The sequence below is a fragment of the Plecotus auritus genome (assembly GCF_963455305.1).
Source record: "Plecotus auritus genome assembly, chromosome: 10".
In the NCBI taxonomy this organism is placed as follows: domain Eukaryota; kingdom Metazoa; phylum Chordata; class Mammalia; order Chiroptera; family Vespertilionidae; genus Plecotus; species Plecotus auritus.
Genome location: NC_137785.1, coordinates 32045387 through 32058897, shown reverse-complemented (window position 1 = coordinate 32058897; position 13511 = coordinate 32045387). Strand labels below are relative to the sequence as shown.

Here is a 13511-nt window from a genome sequence, read left to right as displayed (position 1 = left end):
TCTTGACAGGACTGAGGCTCACTGAGGGCATTCTCCACCTGTCAGCTACTCCACCTCACCCATGAGGTTTCCTGGTCTTCCTCCAAAGCCTTCCAACGAGGAACTGTAAAATGAACTAAGGTTATCCAAGATACAGGTAGTGGGTGCCTTACTTGGGGATCATGCATTCAGGCACTCAATGAGGGGAAAGTAGTCTCCAACTGTAATCCCCCTTAGGAAGGCTCACTACAGTTTAGGGTTGTGTATAGCCAACCTTCTCTGCAGGAGCAAGTTCAGCCACCCTGGGCTAAATCAAAAGTCTCCTGTTGAGGATGTTGCTGGCCCAGCCTGCAGGAAGGGGCAGTCACTTTCCTCAGATCTGAAACAATAGCCACGGAGGCTCTCACACTTTGAATGTCTTCACTCTGAGCCATACTCCCATCACCCCACCGAACTGTACCCAGTGGAGTATCTGGTATTGGCAGGGCTCATCCAAACAGTCAACCATTGGGGGTGGTCCATGTAACCATCCAAACAGTCAACCATTGGGGGTGGTTCTGTTTGCCAGATAGTAGGAGGGTTATGGCACTCCTCCTTCCCATGGTGGCATAGGCTGAACTCACAGGGGAGTCTGAACCTGCCCTCCTCCCTGCAAAGCAGCCTCAGAGCCCACCACTTACCTGTCTGGCTCCTGGACAGAAGCTTCCCCAGGAGACACAGTCTGAAAATCCCAGCTCTGGTATCACTCTCCTGCACCCCCTCACCACCTAACCAAGCAGAAGTGGGCCAAAAATCAGCCCTATGCAGCATTCCTCTCTCTCTGTGAAGTTGGTCCCAGCAGGCCAGGGCCAAAATTTCCAGCTTCACTTGGGCTCTGAACCCAGCAGAACAGGCCAAATATCCCAGCCCTGTGCCATTCCCCTGTGCTGCTGAACCTAACAGAACTGGAGCCAGCCATGCAACTCAACAAGTTGAGGGAGACAGTTCTTCTTTCCCAAGCCACACAGTTTAGTCACTATTTGGATCTCCACCCAAAAATAGAGGGCCTCTTAAAGTCACTGCCAGGTTCAGCCAGCAGACCCCTCTGCAGGACCCAGTTACAACAGCATGGGCTTTCCAGCAGTTGGAGACCAGAGCAAACTCTCCAGACTCTTGCTGTAACAATAGGAGTGCTCCTTCACTGAGATGGTGGGGTCAGAGTCTCCCAGGCAGATAGAATTCCCACTGATTTTTTTCACTGTTGATGCTATGCAGGCTCCTCATTCAATCTATGTTCTGGGTTAGGGATCCCTGTGTAGGGTTGAGATCCATGCTCTTAGGGAGAGGAAGCTTTGTAACAGTGATATATACCTCCAGCTTCTCAGCCGCCCCTGCACCTGCATGAGGGCAATCTCCCCTTCCCCATCTCTGCCCTTTTTAACAGTTTCTATGGCTTTTTCAGTACTCCTTGGTTATAATATTACAGATCAGCTATACTTCAAGTGGTTTTTTAAGTTAATTGTAATTTAGCTGTAAATCTGATTTGGGGCTGGGAGCAAGTGGATGCCATTTCCAGCCTCTCTGCAACCATCTTGGAATCTCATTTGGGACTTTTTAAAGTCTAATTGTACTTTTGCCAATTTTTATTTCATGTATTTTGAAACTGTACACATATGTATACATTTGTAATTGTTATATTTTACTACATAATGGTTTATTTACTTTTATCATATACTTTTTACTATAGCCAAATCAGCTTTTCCATGGTTACTGTTTATATGTTTTTCCATCCTTTTTCTCATAGTATATTTGTGACTGTGTTATTTAAAGTATGTCTCTTGTAGACTGAACATATTTGAATGTTACTTTTTATACATTCTAATAATTTTGGCCTTTTTATTGCAGTGTTTAGTCCATTTACATTTAACACATTTAAAGGTATAGTTGGATTTAGGGCTGCCGTTTTGGTATTTGTTTTCTGTGTGCCTAATCTGTTGGGGTTTTTTTTAATCAATTTAATAGACTTTATATTATAGGGGAGTTTCAGGTTCACAGTACAAATGAGGAGAGAGTCTCAATTTACCCCTTACCCCACACATGCATAATCTCTCCCACTGTCAACATCTTCCACCAGAGTGGTACCTTTGTTACAGTCAAGAACCCCACACTGACATATTATCCCCCAAAGTTCATAGTTTACATTAGTGTTCATTCTTGGTGTTATGTGTTCTATACATTTTGAGAAATGTATGATGACATATATCCACCATTATAGTATTATACAGAACAGTTTTACTGTCCTAAAAATTTTCTGTGCTCTACCTATTCATCACTTCCTCTCCTCTAATCTCTGGCATCCTCTAATCTTTTTACTGTCTCAATAAGTTTCCCTTTGCCTTCTATACTTGAAATGATAAAGTATGTAGCCTTTGATTGATGTCTTACACTTCATAATATTCATTAAGGTTCCTTCTAACATGCTTTTGTTCATCTTTTTCTAATTCTCTTTTATTTTGTGTCAGTCAAATACATTTTAATAATATATTTTTATTTATCTATTGACATTTTAGTTACCGCTGTATTATTTTGTTATTGCTTTAAGGAATACAACATGCATCTTTTTTTTAAATATTTTTTTATTTCAGAGAGGAAGGGAGAGGGAAAGATAGAAACATCAATGATGAGAGAGAATCATTGATCGCCTGCCTCTTGCACATCCCCTACTGGAGATTGAGCCCATGACCCTGTGGTTCATAGATAGATGCTCAACCACTGAGCCAGTCCTGCCAGGCACAGCATGCATCTTTAACTCATTATGATTTACTTAGAGATAATACTGAATTCTAAAGGAATATACATCAATCTTACAACATTATAGATATGTTTCCTGACGTCCCCATCTTTTGTTTTTTGGGTTTGTTTTGGTTTTGGTTTTGACATGTATGGGATATTTATGTTTGTAAAAAAAAAAATATGGTTTTCGAATGCTCATTTTAAATCAACGACCTACAACCCACAAGCCAAATCCAAACTGATATCTGCCTTTGTACAAACTGTGAGTTAGGAATGGTTTTTATAGTTCACAAATGTTTGAAAAATGCAAAAGTAAAATATTTCTGTTCTATGAAAGTTTTATGAAATTCAGATTTAGTGTCCATACATGAAATTTTATTGAAACACAACTTTGCTCATTCATTTTACATACTGTTATGGTTGCTTTAATGCTAAAAGAACAGAAAATGTTCACCAACACCTGCTTAACATAGTCATGTCTTTTAAAGAAGGAAAAAAATTAATATTTATAGTCTTTCATATATAAATTTTTTCATCCTCTTCATTTCTTCCTAAAGATCTTAGTTAACATTGGGTGACATTTTTTATCTTTAATCTGAAAAACTTCCTTTACGTGGTTCAGTATTGCTAGTGATGAATTCTCTCAAATTTTATCTGACAAGAGCTTTATGTTGTCTTTATTTTTAATAGGTAATTTTGCTGAAAATAATATTGGTTGACGTTATCTTTGACTTTTAACAATTTGATTAGGGTTTTCCAGGGTGTGTTTTTTTTTATTTTTGTCCTTTTGAGATTCATTATGCTTTTTTGGTATGTAAGCTATAGTTTTTGCTAACAATGAATGTGTTAGGCTATTATTACTTAAAATTTTTTCAAGCTCTTTTTTTTTTCTCTTTCTGGCACACTAATTACATCTGTATTGGGTTACTTTGAAATTGACCCACAGATCTCTGATTCTATTAATTTTTCCTTATTCTTTATTCTTTCTATTCAGATTGCTTACTTTCTATTGACCTGTTTACAAAGTTGCTGATTCTTTTTTCTATTTCTAGTCTGCTATTGAGTCTATGTAGTGAATTTTTCATATGAGTTATTGTACTTTTAATTCTAGTATTTTATTTGGTACTATTTTATAGTTTATATTCTGGCACTCCATGCCAAGTTTTCCATTACTTCTTTGAAACATTTAGGACAGATACTTTGAAGCCTTTTTGGGCAAAATACAACATAGTGGCCCACTAATTACTTAGTTACTCTGACTATCTTTTTCTGAATATGGGTCATTTTCTTCTTCCTTTATTTTTGTTTTGTTTTCTTTGCATGCCCAGTAATTTTTGCTAAAAACTTGGACTTTGTGAATACTTAGTTATAGTAATTCAAAATCAGTTATATCTATGGTTCTAATGATTACTGTGTGTTTTTTCTAGCAGACGATTCACTTAGTTGGATTCAAGCTTCATATTCTGCCCTACGGTGCCCCCCGGCCCCCACCCTCAATTTCCACTTCAAGTGTGAAGCAGTTCATATATTAGCTTAGTTTTTTAAACTCCAGCTACAGCTTTTTACCCTGGCCCCTTAAGGAGAGGTAGGTTCTCCTTCTCCTCATGTTCTTTAGCTCTCAGGCAATGAATTGATGAGTGCTTATACATAGATTTGGGGGCTTACTTTCTACTGTTTTCTTTTTCCCAGGGTTTTACCCTTTATACTATCCTACTGTTTTGTTAGCCTCAATTTTTAAAACCTGAGCCTGTAAGAGTTACTTTTTCTTTTCTTTGAGCTATCAGCAAGTTGTGGAATTCTGGTAATCAAAAATACAGAAATCTCAATCTCATTAGGAGCACTTTTATTTTCTAAAACTCTTTTCTGATATCTTTATGTCTGCTTTTCCTAAGCCCTCTGTGATCTCTACAACAATTGCTTAGTTTAACTCAATCTGGAGTTCTGGCAAAGTTTAGACTCAGATTTTAGGTCTCATCTGTTCTATAGTTCTCTTACTTTCAGAATTTATTCCTAAATCTCCAGCTCGTCTGCCATCCAGTTCTCTTCTATACCACCTTTGAGGAAGTACTCTGTGATTTTCTACCTTAAGAGAAGGCCAGGGAGGGACCTCAGGAAGTTGGCTGGCTGGGGAGGGACCGTAGGAGGGCTCCAGGGCGTGTCCAGCCTGCCTTGCCCAATCCCAATCGGCCGGACTCCAGCAGCAAGCTAACCTACTGGTCGGAGCATCTGCCCCCAGGTGGTCAATGCGTGTCATAGCACCTGGTCAAACGGTCGAACAAACAGTCTTTTATTATATATGATCTGAGAGATTGTTTTCCTGGCCAATTCACTCTATGATCACTTCATGCCAGAAGTCACTCCCATACATTTTAAAACCATATTCTTCTTGCACATTACAGTAATCTTGAAGGGGGAAAAGTTAACCTCTTCATTGAAGGCTGAGAAAATTGTTCTGCTGTTATGACATACTGCATCTTATACATACTTCCGTTGTACTACTTGTAATACCTTGCAGGTTTGTGTTTACATATACTTTTTTGAAGGTATATGTTACAAGTTTTGAGGCTGTAACATCTTGTAAGCAGGGACAGTGTTTTGTATGTCTTCTTTTTAGTATGTTTTTATTGATTTTTAGAGAGAGAGGAAGGGAAAGCGATAGATAGAAACATCAGTAAGAGAGAAACATCATCAATCGGCTGCCTCCTGTACACCCCCTATTGGGGATAAAGCCCGCAACCTGGGCATGTGCCCTGACCAGGAATCGAACCAGTGTCCTATTGATTCATGGGTCAATGCTCAACCACTGAGCCATACTGGCTGAGCTGTTTTGTATGTCTTGGCATCCCAGTGAGCAAATGCAGTTTTAGGGTACAAAGTGACTTCACAGTAAATAGTTTAAAATGAGTTATTAAATAAATTTGGTGGCAGGTACTTATACTTTGATTTTGTTTTCCTCACAATGTAAATCACAAAAATGATAGGCTTTCTTTACAAGTTTTCTTATGAATGCCACAAAGAAACAGGATCAAAACTAGTGCCTAATATCTAGTCAACTTGTTGTGATCACAGTTTCTATCCATTGCAGGGATTAGTGTCATTCAATGATGTGACTGTGGACTTCACACAGGAGGAATGGCAGCACCTGGATCCTGCTCAGAAGACGCTATACATGGATGTGATGTTGGAAAACTATTGCCACCTCATTTCTGTGGGTAAGAAAACATTTCTGACACTTTCAGTAGCATGTGTTTTCTTTCAAAGTGCCTAAAGTATGTGTGATCTTGAATTTCAGGGATAACAGGTGATGATTCCTTTGTGGTCAGTAGAAAGAATGATTGTATCTTTCACTTGCACAGTACAAGGTGTTAAGTTTACTGTTACACAAAGGTGTATCTTAATATGCAGTATTGAAAAAAATTTTACTAGTTTTTTCAAGTATATTGAACCTTAAGCAACTTAATCCAAATCTTTCCTTATCAGGGTGTCACATGACCAAGCCTGATGTGATCCTGAAGTTGGAACGAGGAGAAGAGCCATGGACATCATTGACAGGTCAGACCTACTTAGGTGAGTTTCTGACTCTCAGGCAGATGAAACTAGTGGAAAAGAAATGTTTAAATAGTTATGAAGTTGGTGACAAGATATCTATCACTTGTTACTTATTATTTGTTTTTTATATGAAATTGAAATTCTTAATTATTCAAGGACTAACATAATAAGTCTTAATCTGTTCTTTTCAAATTTATTTCTCTCTTGGAAACACTTCCTAATTTCCACTTAATCCACTCTATTAACTTTTTTCCAACAATGTAGGATTTGTCATATCTGTGTGTTTCATTGTGTTGTATTCTCACTTTTCACAAACTGTGTATCTTATGGTTCAGTCATGAGATTTCTTCTCCATGAATTATTGCTTGACTACTACTCATATCCACTGTTGTGTTTTTTTCTGTGAATTCCCTTGCTACTTATGAATTATGACATATATAGTAGTTGGATATGATTATATAGTGTAATATCTGATTATACATGGTTGATGCTTAAGAATTCTTTCCCTCAAAGATAAGATCCCTTGTTTCAGACTTTGCTGTAGTATATAACATGTTAGGTATTTAGTACTTGCTTCATGAACTGTTTGTGGAGCTATACAGGGGAGATATCTTGTTTCCCTCATTCAGAAAGCATGTACAGTAGGTCCTCAGGTTACTCAGAGATCCGTTCCTACAGTGCGACATAACGCGATTTTCGTCGTAAGTCGGAACCCAACTACATAAGCACCTACGTCACTCACATGGAGCACATACACAGCAGTAATGAAGTGAAACAGTAAAAAAAATTAAAAGAAAGATAACAATTCCTGACCTTTACTTGTGGTAAATAAATAATAAAAAACATAAAGCACACATATACATACGTCAAAATGACGGAACTTTCTTTTTTATAAATAAATGGGAGATGGCGACATAACCACGAAACAACGTACATTGAGTCCGATATAACCTGAGAACTGCCTGTACTTACAAGTTCCTTTCAGGATATACCTCTTTAGGCCATGGCAGTATACATTCTGACTGAAATATTTTATTTCTACCAAACATTACCTAAGACACATAAAATCAATGTAAACTTTTTATGGCTGAGATTTGTCAGATATAGGAACAACCCTTAAAACTTGGTTGAATATAAAGAGTGATTATAAGGGATGTAAAGTTTTATTTACAGAATAAATTCCTTGTATGTTAGTATTGATGGTAATGGACTCAAGGCAGAAAAATATTTTTGAGCCTTGGTTTAGCATTGCCCCACTAGATTTGGATGATTGCAAAGTAACAGAAATCAAATATAGCTCTAACCTTATAAGAGAAATGAAGGTAAAAGTTAAAGAACAACCTAGAACCAGAATGAACAATCTCATCTGGAGTTGGGAATGTTACTGTAAATTGGGGAAAGACTTGAACAGTCTTTCTTTAAACCTGAAAAAGTAAGTCAGCAATTAAAAAGAGGAATTTTTATAATGGATGGTTATGAGAGTTGTTTTTTTTATTGAACATTTCTGAAAGAATTGGTAGTAACAGCAATCTGAATACACCAGTGAGTATAACCCTAGTCTGTTTTAAATTTCCTGTTGTGTTCTCTTAGTTTTTTTTGTGTTTTTTTTTTTTTCAGAAGAGAAAATGATTCTTAGCTATATGGAGAATTAGACCTAGACTATAGGGTAGTTTTTCTAAACACCAGGAAATTAATTGATGCTTAGAATTATTAATTAACTATTGATGGCTACAAGGACAGGAGTGGTAGAACAACTGGAAGTGTTTTACCTTGAAATCCAAAAGTGATAAATAAAAGTATAGCCTCTGATCTGTGTTCTCCCTAAGTAATCCTTTTTCTAATATTTTCCATGAATAAGCTTTTCTACTAATCTTGTCCATCCTACTTAAAGCTCAATGCCCTTGATAGTTTCACTTTATTGCCTATGAATCTACCTAGCAAAACATCAATTCCTCTTCCACCATTTTTGTCTTCTCTTCACTGCTTCTTATGTTTGGTCAACTTTATGAGGTTCTAGTGCAAAGTGGAAAAGTTATTAGCATTCATTGCTTATTTTTTTATTCTTTTCTACACTGAAGCAGATGTTTTATTTAGCTTTTGTGTCCCATGCAGTAATTTGTCTGAGGTCTTCTTTCACCTCACATAATAGACCCTAGTTCAATTCTTTTTCATAGCAAATGTGTGAACATTCATAAGTTATTATTAATTATATTCTTTTCTAGAAAAAAACTGGAAAGCTGAAGACATTTTAGTGAAATTCAAGGAACACCAACATAAGTATTCTAGATCAGTTGTATTCATCAGTCACAAAAAACTGAATAAGGAGAACAATAATGCATATGACAACACATTTACTTTAAGCAAAAACCCTATAAATTCAAAAAATCTAATTCCTGAATATAACCATCATGGAAAGATTTTTAAAAATGTATCAGAATTAATCATCAGTAATATAAGTCCTGCAAGAAAGAGGTATAGTGAGTATGATGGATATGAGAAGTCACTCTTTAGTGCTAAATCAGAGACAGCTCACTATGGAGTCAAATGCCATAATCAGAATGGTAGGGCTATCAGTCATAATGAAGTTTGTATGCAATATCATAAGATGGAAACTCCAGCTCAGTCATTTGGATATAATGACTGCGAGAAATTATTGCTTAAAAGAGGAAGCTTACTTACATATCAGAGAACATACATAAAAGAAAACACATCTGAATATAATAAAAGGAGAAGAGCAACCAATATTGGAAAAAAACATATTTGCACTGAATGTGGAAAGTCCTTCTGCAGGAAGTCAGTATTGATTCTGCATCATGGAATTCACACAGAGGAAAAACCCTATCAATGTCATCAGTGTGGAAGTTCATTTAGAAGAAAGTCATATCTCACTGATCATCAGAGAACACACACAGGAGAGAAACCCTTTGTTTGTAATGAATGTGGTAAGTGCTTTCGTCTAAAGACAGCCCTCACTGATCATCAGAGAACACATACAGGGGAGAAATCATACGAATGTCTACAGTGTAGGAATGCCTTCAGATTGAAGTCACATCTCATCCGTCATCAGAGAACTCATACAGGAGAGAAACCATATGAGTGTAATGACTGTGGGAAGTCTTTCCGCCAGAAGACAACTCTCTCTCTACATCAGAGAATTCATACAGGAGAGAAGCCTTATATTTGTGTTGAATGTGGGAAGTCATTTCACCAGAAGGCAAACCTTACTGTACATCAGAGAACGCATACAGGGGAAAAGCCTTATATTTGTAATGAATGTGGGAAATCCTTTTCCCAGAAGACAACTCTTGCTCTTCATGAGAAAACTCATAATAAGGAGAAACCCTATATTTGTAATGAATGTGGTAAGTCTTTCCGCCAGAAGACAACCCTTGTATCACATCAGAGAACACATACTGGGGAAAAATCTTATGAATGCCCTCACTGTGGGAAGGCCTTTAGAATGAAGTCATACCTCATTGATCATCACAGAACTCACACAGGAGAGAAACCATATGAATGTAATGAATGTGGGAAATCCTTCAGTCAGAAGACAAATCTTAATCTACATCAGAGAATCCATACAGGGGAAAAACCCTATATTTGTAATGAATGTGGGAAGTCCTTTCGCCAGAAAGCAACCCTCACTGTACATCACAAAATACATACAGGTCAGAAATCCTATGAATGTTCTCAGTGTGGGAAAGCCTTTAGCAGGAAGTCCTATCTCATTCATCATCAAAGAACTCATACAGGAGAGAAACCATACAAATGCAATGAATGTGAAAAGTGCTTCCGCCAGAAGACAAATCTCATTGTACATCAGAGAACTCACACAGGGGAGAAACCCTATATTTGTAATGAGTGTGGTAAGTCCTTTAGTTATAAGAGAAACCTCATTGTCCATCAGAGAACTCACAAGGGTGAAAAAATGGACATGCAATAAAATATGATTTCTTTGGGAAGCCTTCCTTCCCAAGTTATTGTAAAACTTTAGTTTTTAAAATCATGCTAATGTCATTTTAACCACAGATGTTATTAATTTAAAGTATCATACAGCATAACTTTTTTTACTGCTTACTGGCATCAAAATAGGTGTGATCATTGTTACTGAACTCTATCAGCAGTGAATCTAATTTTTGTTTTAAGTTCTGCTGACTCCATTTACTTTTTAAAAATTTATACATAGAGAGGCAAGATTTTTAAATGGTTATAAGCATTAGTTTCCATAAGAGAAATGAAATATGAACTATATTTCTCATTGCATTCGGTAGGAAAAACCCCGTAGTTATTACTTACCCAAAGATTATCACTTCCCTGGCTTATAACATCATGAAATAGTTTTTGCATGTCTTTACTTAATTTTATCATGCATCAGGAATTCTTTTGTGTCTTTTTTCACTCAACATTCTGAAGATACATACATTATTGTATGTGGCAGTAGTGTTTTCATATTCATTTTGTATAGTATTCCACTTTAAGAATATCCTGCTGTTTATCCTCTTGATGGTTATTTGTATTTTTTATAATTTTGTGTTATAATAAAGTTACTATTGTAAGTATTCTTGTATATTTCTTTGTGCATGTGTGTAGGTATTTCTGTTGATTTTACATTAAGACTGGAATTACTCCATCCAAGGGGATATGTCAGTTTTTCAGTTTATGATAGACACTGTCAAACATCTCAGACCCTTCTCAACATGAAATGATTCACTTTGGAAAGTAACAGCTCTGATTGTAATCAATGTGGAGAAAGGTCTTTAGCAATCATTCAACTGGAGAATTCCTATTAAATAAAATTCTTATGTCATAATTGTGAGAATGTTAGTCATGAATATATGAATGTCATTAATGTAGAAAGAGCTTTAGTTGTGGATGAAACCTTACACAATGCTTTTGGAGGGAATCCTATAGTTGTCATGATTAAAGGAGTAATTTTAGGCATAGTTTACACCTAATCCAACATCAAAGAATTCATACTAGAGATAGGGAGGTTAAGAAGGAACATAGGTGAGTAAAATTTTGGAGTATAGTTATTACAGAAGACACAGTTACAGTAAATATGTATAAGTAATGCTATATATAATATAATGTCTATCCTATCTAATAATATGCAAATTGACCATCACTCCAACACACAAGATGGCTGCCCCCATGTGGACAGAAGATGGCCGCCACAAGAGGGCCAGCAGGGGACGGCAGTTGGGAGGGACCAGGCCTGCAAGGGAGGGCAGTTCTGGGTCATCAAGCCAGCAGTGAGGGCAGTTGGGAGGGGCCAGGCCTGCAGGGAAGGGCAATTGGGGGTGGGACCCAGGCCTGCAGGGGAGGGCAGTTAGGAGTGACCAGGCCTTCAGGGGAGGGCAGTTAGGGGCAATTAGGCTGGCAGGGGAGCAGTTAAGCATCAATCAGGCTGGCAGGGGAGTGGTTAGGGGGTGATCAGGCTGGCAGGCAGAAGTGGTTTAGGGGCAATCAGGAAGGCAGGCAGGCGAGCAGTTGGGAGCCAGCCGTCCTGGATTGGGAGAGAGATGTCCCAGATTTAAGAGGATGCAGGCTGGGCTGAGGGACACACACACCCATGCACGAATTTCGTGCACCGGGCCTCTAGTATAAAATAAGCTTTTTATACCTTGATTTATCTTGCAGAACATGTGGGTCTCTGGAAATTCCAAATGAAAACTCACTGAAGAGGTTTTGATGTTTGAGAATTAGAAATCTGCTAAGACAGTAGCATCTATACATCTTTGTGAAAACAGTAAGCTCAGCAGCAACTTGAATCATGTTACTAAATGCCCTTCTTGAGGAGGTTATTTTTAACCTATATTTACTACATACAATTATTGTGTAATAAAATTTTGTAGAAATTAAAATAGTCATGAAGTTTTTTTCTCAAATGGGTAGAACTGTAAACCAGATCTAAGTTAGCAGGAACATAGTTGGTAGCTTAATTATCTGGCAAAAAAATGTTTAATAAGCCCTCTGGCCTATAGAAAGGGTTAACAATTGCCAGTGGGTAGTAAATGGAATCATGCTTAAGAGTACAAACCAGAAGAAAATATAAAATAACTGCAAGTAGTTAAGATACAGGTCCTATATTCAGAACTATGAAAACCTAGGAATTATTTCATTTAAATAAATCTATTTGTAGGTGAATGGTATTATCAGTGGTAACTAACAAAACAATTGTATGCATGATCAGGGGCGCAAGCCTTCTCTGTTTTCTGGTATGTAGTAAGTGGGAGGTGTGATATAATTGCATCTGTTTGTTCTAGCCTCAAACCATGAAAGGTATTGGAAATGTGTGAGTCACATTTTCTTGGACAGTCTACTCTTCCTTGTTTTTGCTACTTTATTTTTATAGGTAGGACATTATATTCATGTTTTGTAGGTCTTGTGTATGAGGTACTAGAAAGTATGGTGTACTAATGGACAGTTTTTAAATTACTCAACTTAAAGGTACAGTTATAGACTGACAGATGATTAGGCTTTTTTCTTACCTAACAGAGCTGTTAATATAGGAAGTTATAAAAGTATTTGCATAGTAATCATTAATCATATCTCTCCATATTTATGCTGTTACATAGCATATTTATCTCTCCATATCTTGACTATTTCCCAAGATCTTAATTTTTACTCTCCTGTCATAGTTGCTATACCCACCAAAATATATAGCACTTTCAGGAAGGAAAGAGATAGGGTATTATTAAAAGAAACATATTGCTACTATATTCATTCTAATAAAAATGTTTAAAACTCAAGCCAGTCACATCCTAGGGCAGATGGGAAATATCCTAAACTTATTTTTACATTTTATATTTCCATTATTTCCCAAATTCTACATTAAACTATCCTCATGCAAATCTCTGAAACTTACATATATTTTATCTCATTTGGCTGAGATAAGGAGGAGCAATGAAAAGACATTCTGCAAAAGGCTGACCATAAAAAGTTATCCTAGCCCTACCTGGTTGTAAGTGAAGAACTTGGATATTTGGCTGAAGGGGTTTCTAAAGAAAATGTTAGCTCAGTGGATAGAGTGTCAGCCTGCAGCATGAAGGGTCCTGGGTTTGATTCTGTTCAGGGGCACATGCCGGGGTTGCAGGCTCCATCCGCAGAGAGGAGCATGCAGGAGGCAGCCAATCAATGATTCTCTCTCATCACTGATGTTTCTCTCTCCCTCTCCCTTCCTCTCTACAACCAATACAAATACATATTTT

The 13511-nt window shown here is 37.1% G+C and overlaps 1 protein-coding gene across 14 annotated transcripts in view; it reads left to right on the top strand.

The window, feature by feature from the left end:
* The window catches only part of ZNF567 (zinc finger protein 567), a 64494-nt gene that overhangs the window by 32643 nt on the left and 18340 nt on the right, over positions 1–13511 (top strand). For 5 of the 14 annotated variants that reach the window (XM_080644540.1, XM_080644539.1, XM_080644550.1 and 2 more), the window contains 2 exons: positions 5837–5963; positions 6232–6318. In XM_080644540.1, coding sequence (XP_080500666.1) covers positions 5837–5963; positions 6232–6318 — 214 coding nt within the window. Of the gene's footprint in view, positions 1–5836; positions 5964–6231; positions 6319–8522; positions 11115–13511 lie in introns of those variants that run through there. The other 9 variants (XM_080644546.1, XM_080644538.1, XM_080644544.1 and 6 more) reach the window with 4 other exon arrangements.